This window comes from Monodon monoceros, unplaced genomic scaffold (assembly GCF_005190385.1).
Source record: "Monodon monoceros isolate NGI ecotype Baffin Bay Population unplaced genomic scaffold, NGI_Narwhal_1 Super_Scaffold_21, whole genome shotgun sequence".
NCBI lineage: Eukaryota > Metazoa > Chordata > Mammalia > Artiodactyla > Monodontidae > Monodon > Monodon monoceros.
Genome location: NW_021703778.1, coordinates 66,742,580 through 66,754,467, shown reverse-complemented (window position 1 = coordinate 66,754,467; position 11,888 = coordinate 66,742,580). Strand labels below are relative to the sequence as shown.

Genomic DNA, 11,888 nt, shown 5'->3' with positions numbered 1-11,888 from the left:
TTTCTTCCTAGGTTTGGGCATCTAGAGAGAGAAAGATGTGAGGCTGCATGGCCTCATCAGAGGTCCATATAGTGGGGCAACATGAGAACAGTCGAACCCACTTTGTAGTGGGTAATGGTCTTTCTAAAAAATGGTATTTAACTTGCATCCACCCAAAGTAGCTGTCAGACCTTGGTATAATTAAATCTCACATGTGACTTAATATTATAGTTACATGATTTATCTTTTCTAAAAATAGTTAAAATGATCCTTTACAAATTTTATCATTCTTTTTCCTTCAATAAATAGGTTGTTGAACATCTGTTTTCCCTCCTGTCGGATTGTATGTGGGAGACACCCATTGCTCAGGCCAAACATGCTATTCAGATAAAGGAAAAAGAAGAAGAAATAAAATTACAGGTACTTGATTCTTCCAAAAAGGTATTTTTAGACAGACATGTGAATATCTTGTCACCTGTCTCTGGATCCTTTCTCCTTGGATTTTGTTCTATCAGTTATTCAGTCTCTTCTTTGTACTGTGTCTCCTTCTCCACTGGTTCTTTCCCCTCAGTTTATAAACGTCTCTTATTCCCACCCTTCTAAATTTCTTTTTTATCCATGAAGCCTTCCCTGTATTCTCTCATCCTTCATTGCTAAGCTGCTGGGATGAGTAATCTTGTGTATGTTTAAGTCACTTCCTTACTTCTCATTATCTCTTCAGCCCAATTGTTTATCTTCCATCAAAGCACTGAAATTAAGTGACAGAGGTAGGTGTTATTGGTAATACAGTGTATGGCTTTTTATCCACAGCTTACTTGACCTCTGGAAACTCTAGCCTTCTGTTGTTTTCAAAACACTACTTTCTCCTAGATACCCTCTGCCAATCCTTGATTCCCTCTGGAGGCATCTCTTCTTTGGTGTGACTTTCTCCTTGCCTCCATCCCAAATTCCATTGTTCCTCAGAGTTCTGTCTTTAGCTTTTCCAGCAGTCTCAGTCATACCCACGACCATTTTCACTACATGCACTGCCTTCCAAACTTGAATGATAGCTCACGTGTCTCTCCTTCAAACCTTTCTCCTTTTCTTCCTATCCCATTTTTATTGGTGGCACTAACATTCAACTAGTTTTTCAAACCTGAATTCCTGGGAATTCTCCTAATGTCCCCACCCATGTGGTCCCTAGAACTCATTGATTTTTACCTCCTAAATAGTTCTTGAATCCATCCATCTAGCTACCTTAATCTTTCTATCAGTTTTCATGATTCTACACTTTTTCTGGCTTTCCTTCTGTCCCAGTACAATGGCCTCTTCTTCTCATCCTCTTTTATTTATACTTCCTCTTCTATTTAATCTGACTGCTGGAGTATCCCAAGGCTTGGTCCCAAGACCCCTTTTTTCCTTCAACTGTCACCTCCATTCCATTTCCTATAGCCAGCAAAACCTTATTCAGATCCGTATGCCATTGATTTTTAATTCCTTTTTTGACATTTTCCCTGAATTCCAGACATATACCCATCTTCTACTTGCCTTACGACTTGTTCTAGTGTAATAGGCCTCTCATACTTAGTAGCATCCTTAGTTCTGTTACATCTTGTTCCTTCCCCAGGCTTTCCCATCTTTCCTAGTAAGTGACTCAAGCAAAAAACCAAAGAGTCATCCTTGATTCCTCTCTTTCTATCACACACACCCACATTTTCTTTGTCTGTACAATCTCCAAGTCCTGTTGACTTCTCTGTTAAGACCTAACTTGAATTTTCCACCTCCTCATTCCTCTGCCGTCACCCTACTCAAAGCCACTACCATCTCTGGCCTGGATTATGCAATATTCTCCTAACTGGTCTTTCTGCTTCCATTGTTAACTCCCTATAGTCCATTCTCTACACAGGAACCAGTGTGATCTTTTAACATTGTAAATCAGAGCATGTTCGTCCTCTGCTTTAAAAACCCACCAGTGGTTTTTAATCATTCTTGGGATAAATTCTAGAACTCCTTGTTCTCTTCTCTTTGCTCACTACACTGTGAACAACTTGCCTTCTTCCTGTTTCTTGAACACACTAAGCTTGTTCCTTCCTTTGGGCTTTGTGCCAGCTATTCTCTTTGCCTAGAATACTTCCCTCAGATATGTTTCTCAGAAGTCAACTTATTATTCATGTCTCAACTTAATTATCACTTCTTCATTGTACTTTCCTGATCCTCATTCTAGAGTCAGTTGCCATACAGTCTTTATCACGTCACCTTTTTTGATTTCAGCATAGCACTTATTACCTGCTATTTCCTTGTTTATTTTCTATCTCCACCTTGTAAAATATAAGTTCTATGAGAGCAGAGACGTTATCTGTTCAGTATACTGCCGAGTATATAGGACCTGGTATAGTGCCTGGTACATAGTAGATGCTTATAAAATACCCATTGAGCAAATGAATGAATTTAAGTTCTCAGTATTTCTTACCTGAACTCTTGCAGTAAACTCCTGATTGTTCTCTCTGCTTTCATCCTGTATACTCCTGGTAAAACAATGTTTATAAAACATAGATCTGATAGTAGTTCCTCTATATAAATCATTCTGTGTAGGCACTCCCTATTGTCTAGAGTAAAGATTAAACTTAGAATGGCATTGAAGGCCTTCCATGATTTTGTTCCTTCTTCTCTTTCTAGTTCCTTGTTCTCTTTCAGTCTCATCCTCCAGATATTCCATACTGCTTGCAATTCTTTAAATCAGTGAACTCTGTTTCACCTCCATGACTTGGCACATGCTGTCCATACTGTCTTAAATTTCTTTCTCTACTTTGATCGGCTGCTTAATGCCTTCTCATCGTTCAGGATTCAGCTCAGAAGTCATCCTCTTTTGAATGCTTACCTTATCCTTCTCAAGCCTGCTTAGAAACTTACACTTATATGTTTCTGCTATACCTGTCATGTAACTTCTTTTATTCTCTCACTACTATACTGGTGTTATTTATTTGTCTCTCTGTCCCCTGTCTGAGCTGTAAGCTCTTCATGGGCAGGGACCGTGCTGTATGTATGATTGTGTTCCATTGTCTGCACAGTAACTAGTACATAGTAGATAATAAATATTTGTGGAATCAACCCAAGGAGATCTCAGGAACTGAATCTGAGTTAGTTCAAAATACTGACCCAGTTTCCTTTCTGGTAGAAGCAGGGAGAGTTGGAGGAAGAAGATGAGAATCTTCCTATACAAGAAGTATCCTTTGACCCAGAGAAAGCTCAGTGTTGCATAGTGGAGAATGGACAGATTTTAACTCATGGCAGTGGAGGAAAAGGATATGGATTGGCGTCAACCGGAGTAACTTCTGGGTGCTATCAGTGGAAGGTACGTAGAATTCCAAGTAGTTTTTAAAAGCATTTTATTTTTTTAGTACTTTCCTCCTAGGTTATTATAAAAAAGTATGGAAAGACTATTAAAAAAGTCATCTTATGTAAATGTTCTATTACTATGTAAGATTTTAACATAAATGGAAACTCAGTGAAGGATATACAGAAACCCTGTATTATTTTTGTAACTCTCCTGTAATTGTAAAATTACCTCAAAAATTTTTTTTAGTGAAAGGTTGAAAAATCATAATCATCCCTTCCATGAGGGGTCACACAGTGCACACCCAGCAATGAAAATGCAGCAACATATGTGTGATGTTTCTTCCTGGGAGAGCGTATTAGAGACTGAGTGCCCAACATTTTTATTGAGTGCTGGTCACATACTCTCTGCCTGGCCTTTTTTAGATTCCCAGAAAGAAAGCGGGTTTTTAGCATAAACCATATTGTCATACAGTCTAAGCACAATAAGCCACCAATATCAGTCAGGGAGATTTTTTATCAGTGTAGGGAACTATTTACCAGACAAGTTCCCAGGTGCCAGCCAAGGACCAGCATTGCAAGCAGACATTTCTAAGGATAGCAATCTCTGCTGTGTTCTTTTTTGCACAGTCCACCTCCTTGGCTGGCTCCTGGCCACAGTGTTTTTACAATAAAATTAATATTATTATCTGGTAGGACCCCAGACAGCAGGGTGAGACTGACCTCCAGTACTGACTTCAGGGGTCTTAGACTTAGCCAGTTAAAACAAATCTCATTAATTGTAAAGGTCTATCTTAAAAAGTCAAGTGACTTTGTCCTTAAATTTCGCACAGCACAACTCTGGCCAGTCCAGGGGTCAGAATAGGATGCATACACAAAAAGTACAATTCCAGAGGTCATATGTGGTATCCCTGGAAATGAGTTTATAATTGTTAAGATATCCCTAATCAGGATATACAGTAGTCAGGCGGAACAAGTTAACAGGACCCCAATGTGATCTCCCATCAGGGGGCCTCCCACCTTCTGTTCCCATTGCAGTCTAAGTAATTTAATTGAGTGCTTGGTTTCAGAGGGACTGCCTCTGAAGGACAGTTTGTTAAATGGTTTTGTTTGTCTGTGACATCATTTTATCTGCCTTAAGAGTGTGGATGACATCTGGAGGTGTTCTGTGGAAATTCCATGACCTGGGGTCACCCCCTACTTCTTATAGCCTGTCAGGTATAAGGCTCAGAAGTTAGTTTGAATTTAAAGTGCTCTATGCATGTGGCTGATTTCACTTTGTTGTGCAAAAGAAACTAACACAGTATTGTGAAGTAATTATACTCCAATAAAGATCTATTAAAAAAAACAACAACAAAAAAAACAGCTTTCTTGACAGCATGGCTTTTTCCCCGCCCCCCCCCGGGAGGAGGAGCAGTTCCGAAGAAACAATGATCATTTATACCCTCCGTCTTCTTCCACACTTTCCCAGGGCCTGGGGTTTTTTGGGGGTTTTTTTCCCCCTCCCCGCCCCCACCGTTATTCTAAAATCAGTGTTTCCCATTTAGTTATTATAACTTCAGGTCTTCTTAGTCATTTTTTATCTCCATCTAGACCTTTTGTCCAGAAGGGTTAGGTACAAGAGGGACAAAAGAATTTCCACACGAAAACTTTTTTTTTAACAAAAATGTTTTTATATTGATACAACTTAACCAGAAAGGTTAGCAATTGGTCAGGACAAAATCCCAATTAAAAAAATTGTTTTCCAGAATAGGTTTACAAAACCTTCTACGCCTTTTATCCTAATCATTTATCCAGTGAACAGCCTAGGAAAGATCAGTCTTTTTCTAGGGAGAGCTTCATTTAATAAACTGTCTTACTAGGCATGTGTATCAGATATTGAATCAAGCTATCAGTCTGTTGTTGCAAACTACGACTAGTCCAAAAAGCTGAACATAATAAGTCAACAGCAGTGAGACCTCCCCAAGAAGAGGTCAAGAGTCCAGTCTGTTATAAGAGTGGACATAGAGGTCATGCACCCTGGGTATGCCCTCCTCCAACTTTCAGCTTTCGGTAAGAATCAAAGTTAGGAATGTAATCACTTTCTATGTCAGAAATAAAAAGCCAATCAGCAGCTCAAATTAGATGGCTATCAAAAGAACAGGCCCTTTCCCAGGGGCATGTATAAGAGACCTGGACAGTACAGCTAGAATCCATGTAGTTTTCAGTTTATGGCTGCACCAACTAAATCTTCACCAGCCCCCCGTCTGATTTTTGTTCATTAGGCTGGTGCCTGCTTTTAGTTGAACACAGCTCATGTTGGGTTGAAACAGCCCATAGCAGACAGTATGAGGTTTTAACTTAGAGGCAGGTCCAGGCAGTTGGAAGCTGTGAATTGAGGATTCTATAAAATTGGCAACTTTTGGGGGCAGCAATAAAGCCTAAATGCTGTAGGATCAGACAGCTGCATTTTAAGTCTAAGTGACGAGCAAGGCTTTCCCAAGCTCTTTTTGCCTTCTCAATCTTAGAGTACAAATTTACCCACTCAAAAATATGCATTTCAGGCTAGAAAATCATCAGCCTCTAAGGGTCAGACATCTGATTTTATAAGAACTAATTGGCAACTAACAACTGCTTTTTAAGACTCTCAAAGTATATTTCTACGTGGAGAGTGCCACTCTTTTTATTTTGTCTCCCTTTTTTTCTAGCAGTTCTAATAGGCAAAAATCATAACAAAAAATCATCAGTTATGGAGGCTTGTTTTGTTTCCAGTACTCAGAGAATTTAAGTTCCGATCTACTCACCTGGGGCAAAAAGCAAGGAAGTTGTATCCCACTGACTTTTCCTTTGCAGCTTTTACTTATCAGGATGATCTCTTAGTATTTATGAAGTTACAAGCATATAACGTTTTACATCATTTTTTATCATACATCTAGATGCAGTAGCCACAAAGTGAAGCTGTTGTATACAATTTACTTTTCCCTTTTCCCTCAGATCTCAAGTTTACTCAGACCCCTAGCAGTAAATTTAGCATTTTTAGGGTTAATTGATTGGGCCAGGGCACTGGTACAGCAGTGACAGCATCTAGGCTAAAGAAAATCGCTGGAGTATTTTCTTTTCTTTTCTTCTTTTCTCTCTCTCCCTTTCTCCCTTTCTCCATTTCTCCCTCTCTTTCATCTATTTAAAGTTTTACTCCAGCCCTGGGAACTGATTTAAATAACCTTTTCTCCTCTCACTTGGAGGAAAGAGCAACACATACTTCTAATACTTTTGGTCTACCCCAAACTCATCTTCAGGAATTTTTGAACTTTTCCCCCTCCCACCTGGACAAGAGAGCAGCTGCAAGCTAATGTTTATTCTTTGGCCCGTCCAAGGCCCATGTGTGAGAATGCTTGGGCTCTCTTTCTCCTCCCACCTAGAGGAGAGAACAGTACAAATTTTCTTCTGGCTGCTCTTTCCCCCTCACTTTAGCTTACAGGGCCAAAAGCAGCCAGGGGACCCAGTGAGCCAACCCTCCTGGGGTTGGATCTATTAGTTTTGAATTCCATAGGTAACTTTTACCTCTCACAACAGATAGCCACTCACCTGCTGCTTCATAACACGTGTAACCCCATAGCCACTAGAGTTTTGTCTTTCCCCAGTTCTGTCTCTCTCTCTTTTTCCCAAATACATAATTATATTTTAATGACTTAGAGTTGTTCTAGTGGAGCTCACGTTGCCACCATTTTGTCAGAGGTCCTGAAGGTGACCCCTATGTTCAAAGATTTGATAGAAGGACTCATAGGGCTCAGTATTATCATTGTACTCATGATGACTGGGGTTTATTATAACAAGGTAGTAAGGATACATAACTGGATAATAAGGAGAAAAGACACAGGTGACATCTGGAGGAATCCACGTGGAGGCTTCCTTATGTTCTCTCCCTCCCATGAAGGGTCACATGGACTGCAGTCTTGTCCCAGCAAGAAAATGCAGCAACATGTGTGTGATGTTTTAGGGAACCCCCTTAGAGACTTAGTTCCCAAGATTTTTACTGGAGACTGATCATGAAGGTATCCTCTGCCTGGCACGTACCAAAACTCCAGCTCCCAAAAGGAAAGTTCGTGTTCAGTGTAAACCACATTGTTTGTTCAAACATTCTTGTCCTGGTGAGCCACCCGAATCATTTTGGGAAAGTTTTCTAACAGTGTAGGAAACTGTATACAAGTCGAATTCCCAGATACTAGCCAAGGGCCAGTGTTACAAGCATGCCTTTTTAAAGACAGCAGTCTCAGGCCTGCTGGATTAACTCTTTTCTGCACAGAAGTATACACAAGAGAGTAGTTAGAAAATTGGTATAAAGAATTGAAGCTTTCCATTAATAATTTTCTGGACTGGATGTACTTCCTCAGCTTCATAATTAAGATGTAAGTTAAAATTGTTTAAATAAATACTCAAAGGTTATTCTAAATGTTGTACAAGGTAAAGATTAAATCTGTCTTAAAATCTTTACAAAATCATGAAATGTCTTAAAATCTTTACAAAATCATGAAATTATTTCATTTGTATGTTATTTTCACTTAAGCTGAGAATATGTTTATTTATATTCTCATAAATGCATAAATATTATTTACAAACATTCCCCAGTATGGCTTTATACAGTTAATAGTATATAAACAAGTTTTTTGAATATTAGTGAACATTACCACTTTCATTTTAGTTTTACATTGTGAAGGAAAACAGAGGTAATGAAGGCACCTGTGTTGGAGTTTCTCGCTGGCCAGTACATGACTTTAACCACCGTACTACCTCGGATATGTGGCTCTATCGGGCCTACAGTGGTAACCTCTATCACAATGGAGAACAGACTCTGACATTGTCCAGCTTTACTCAAGGAGATTTCATTACCTGTGTGTTAGACATGGAAGCCAGGACCATTTCCTTTGGGAAAAATGGAGAGGTACTGAAACTCATTCAGAAGTATTGCATGTTTTCCTGTTTTTATTGATCCTCAACTCAGTTATTCAGGTATTAGCTATTCAGTTTATAGATTATTTTCTCTTCTCTGCTTTTTCTCTAATACCTTTCTGTTCTTACAATATTTATCAGCACCAAAAAAAAAAAAAAGATAGTAAAATCCCAGGAAGATTGTTGAAACAGAGGAACAAATTAAGGTCATTTATTATATGTGGAATTTCCTTAGCAAGGTTAGCAAGGTTAATTGAGATTTGGCTCTAGTAACTTACTCTGTCTCATAAGAGCTTTGATTCTTAATGTGTCTTGGATATTATCAATTAAAAAAAAATTTTGTTTCCTTTTTTTCCTATCACCTCTGCCACACTATAGGAACCCAAATTAGCTTTTGAAGATGTGGATGCAGCAGAGTTGTACCCATGCGTAATGTTCTATAGTAGCAACCCAGGGGAAAAGGTAATGAAACCTCAAACCTTTATAATTAAGCATAAAGGATATTTGTTATTTTTTATTAATATTTGTTAACATCAGAGTTCACAGAAATAATAAGCTATTTCTACCATTAAAAGTACTTGCTCAGATAATTTACTCTTCCAGATGAAGGTTAGATTACTTTTAGATGTTGCCTTTGCTCTTTATTAAGGCACTATTTGATATTCTGGTAATTTGAATATAGTGAGTCAACTTTCAAACATATGTGCAATTATAGGAATTATAGGAAATAGTTTAGGGATAATCTGGTTTATTGGCAGTTGTGCATATGAGAGAGAAATCTAAAAATAATATTCATTGTAATCAGATACCATTAGGTGAATAATGGAGGTTTCAGTTATGACGGGGAAGCTGCCTTTCATTCATTCAGCTTAGAGGGTTCTCAGACCTTGTAGATGGTGTAAATTTGAACCTTAAACCTTCAGGAGGACAGTATTAAAGAGATAACCCTCTCATTAAAAACTTTTTTTTCTCCTCATGTAAAACCCAGTTAGAGAGAAACTTCTTTGTGGTCTCCCTGTGGGTTGATTTGTTTTCTACCCCATCCTTTTACTTGAGGATATAACGTCAAGTAAAAGTAGCCTAGGTCTGGTCTCCGGAATTTCTAGTTAATTTTTAGTAGAAAGTTTTCAAGCCATCTCATATATAATGTGTCTATAATGGAAGTGCTAGATTTGGTAAACTCTAACCATGAAAGTTACCATTTATTCTGGGCTTTTAATATATTTTTAAAATTTTCAAGGAGGTATAATTTCAAGCTAGCCATTCATGAGAGAGGGGAACTGCTTCTTGAACCAGGTCGTCAACAAAACTGAACTGGAAATGAAATAAAGAGGCAACCCAGTACCTGCTTTTATCCCTTTCCCTGATGATATTCTTGCAGCCTAGAATAGGTACTGGTACGTTCTGGTTAGAATGATGGCCTATTGCTCCCTAACATTTGTGAACCTTGAAGGAATTAATTTAACCATAGGCTTTGTATCAATCACTTTATTCTACCCAGAAGCCTTTTCTGACTTCAGAATCTGATAAAAAACAATACTAATAATAGTTAACTTTTTGGACATTTACTGGGTGTCTGGCACTGTACTGATAAGCACTTTATGTGCATAGTCTAATTTAATCTTTAATATAGTAAGAGATAGATACTGTTATTAGTGCCGATTTTTTTTTCAGTTGAAAAAGCTGAGGTTAGTGAGATTAAATGATTTCCAAAAATTACACAGAATTAAGATTTGAACCCAAGTCTTGCTCTTCTTTCAGCCTCTATGTCTTATTTGAAATGCGTGTCCAGATTGGGAATATACCAATTTTCTAGCCTTGTGATTTTATCTTTGTGCCCCTGGAACAATATAAGATGGTCCCAGGACTCGTTATTATTCTGGTGTCTTGAGGGCTAGAGTGGCTAGATCCTCAAGACTTTTCCGGGGGGTGGGGGTTGGTGCTAAATGGAGTCAGTCACATACACCTTGGTCTACATCTATCTTTTGGGTGGCCACAACAGCACTCCTGCTCACAGACTGCACGCAGTTTAAATGACAGGGTAGCTTATTTCACAGGACCATACTGCTACTAACTTCAGTAGAACTGTAATATTTGTTCACTCCTTATTGGGGGCCAATAGTATAATACACATGTATCAGGAGACCAAATACTAGTTCCACATGGGATTCATGTGCTAGAATTTATAGTTTTATAATTTACAGAATTAATAGTTTAGGAGAACTATTAATAATCACACATTTGCTACCCTCTTTTATAGGTGAAAATTTGTGATATGCAGATGCGTGGCACACCACGAGACTTACTTCCAGGAGACCCCATTTGTAGTCCAGTAGCAGCAGTGCTGGCAGAGGCCACTATTCAGCTTATTCGTATCCTTCATCGAACAGACCGTTGGACTTACTGCATTAACAAAAAAATGATGGAAAGGCTACACAAAATTAAGATATGTATTAAAGATTCAGGTCAGAAGCTAAAGAAAAGCCGCTCGGTTCAAAGCCGAGAGGAAAATGAAATGAGAGAGGAGAAGGAGAGCAAAGAGGAAGAGAAAGGTAAACACAATAGACATGGCCTTGCTGACCTGTCAGAGCCGCAGCTGAGGACCCTTTGCATAGAGGTGTGGCCCGTGCTGGCAGTGATAGGAGGAGTTGATGCTGGTCTTAGAGTTGGAGGTCGGTGTGTTCACAAGCAAACTGGGCGCCATGCCACACTGCTGGGAGTGGTCAAGGAGGGCAGCACGTCTGCCAAAGTCCAATGGGATGAAGCAGAAATTACCATCAGGTATGATTTGTTGAGTTACACTTTCAGCAAATGAGTATTTATTGGTGAAATGGGCCATTGCCTATGGACAGTGAGTAATTATGTATTTTAGGTGAGCTGCCAATTAACTTTTTAAAATAATTTTTTTCATACATCTGGGTATGAGTACTGTGATTTCATAAAGGAATATTTCCCAGACTTGTGTTCCTTGGAATACTAGTGGCTTGTAAAATACATAGTTTTTATTTTGTTTTGTGAAGAAATGGTAAGCTCACTAGTTTAGGTGTAACTGGGATCCTTCTTTCTATTTTTCATTTGGCTTCCTCCTTTTTAATCATTTCCATTACACATTGGGACAGAAAAAAGCCAGTCAGCAGATCTGTCAGTTACATTTTATGTAGGAGGGCTTTGAATGTACAATGGGAACATTTGAGTGACTAAAATTAGGTTTTGGATTATCTGTGATTTTTAAGTATTCTTGCCTTTTTTTAAGCATATATTTCTATACCCTTAGTGTGCAACATGTTGGATGGGTATGAAAATTACATTTATTTGGCACAAACTGTGTGCTTAAAAGCATTTAGATGTGTTTGCAATCAGATAGGATTTGTGTGAAATAGAAACTTCATATGTTTAAAAGGAAATATGTCAAGTATCTCAGTCGATAAGGGGACTCACTCATCTAATGACTGTACAGAATTATATCATTTGAAAACATGGATTTATTGATGATACTATGTAACTGTTCATTATACTGCTTAAAGTGATTCCATTGTTAATATGACATGGGACAGTATCAAAAACAGTGGTTCGGGCTTCCCTGGTGGCGTAGTGGTTGAGAGTCCGCCTGCCGATGCAGGGGACAGGGGTTCATGCCCCAGTCCGGGAAGATCCCACATGCTGCGGAGCGG

At 38.7% G+C, this 11,888-nt stretch overlaps 1 protein-coding gene across 12 annotated transcripts in view; it reads left to right on the top strand.

The window, feature by feature from the left end:
* Positions 1-11,888, top strand: part of HERC1 (HECT and RLD domain containing E3 ubiquitin protein ligase family member 1) — a 214,857-nt gene that overhangs the window by 125,709 nt on the left and 77,260 nt on the right. For 10 of the 12 annotated variants that reach the window (XM_029239001.1, XM_029239011.1, XM_029239006.1 and 7 more), the window contains 5 exons: positions 289-399; positions 3,134-3,310; positions 7,970-8,209; positions 8,596-8,679; positions 10,478-10,998. In XM_029239001.1, the coding sequence (XP_029094834.1) occupies positions 289-399; positions 3,134-3,310; positions 7,970-8,209; positions 8,596-8,679; positions 10,478-10,998 (1,133 nt within the window). The remainder of the gene's footprint in view (positions 1-288; positions 400-3,133; positions 3,311-7,969; positions 8,210-8,595; positions 8,680-10,477; positions 10,999-11,888) is intronic. The other 2 variants (XM_029239007.1, XM_029239003.1) reach the window with 1 other exon arrangement.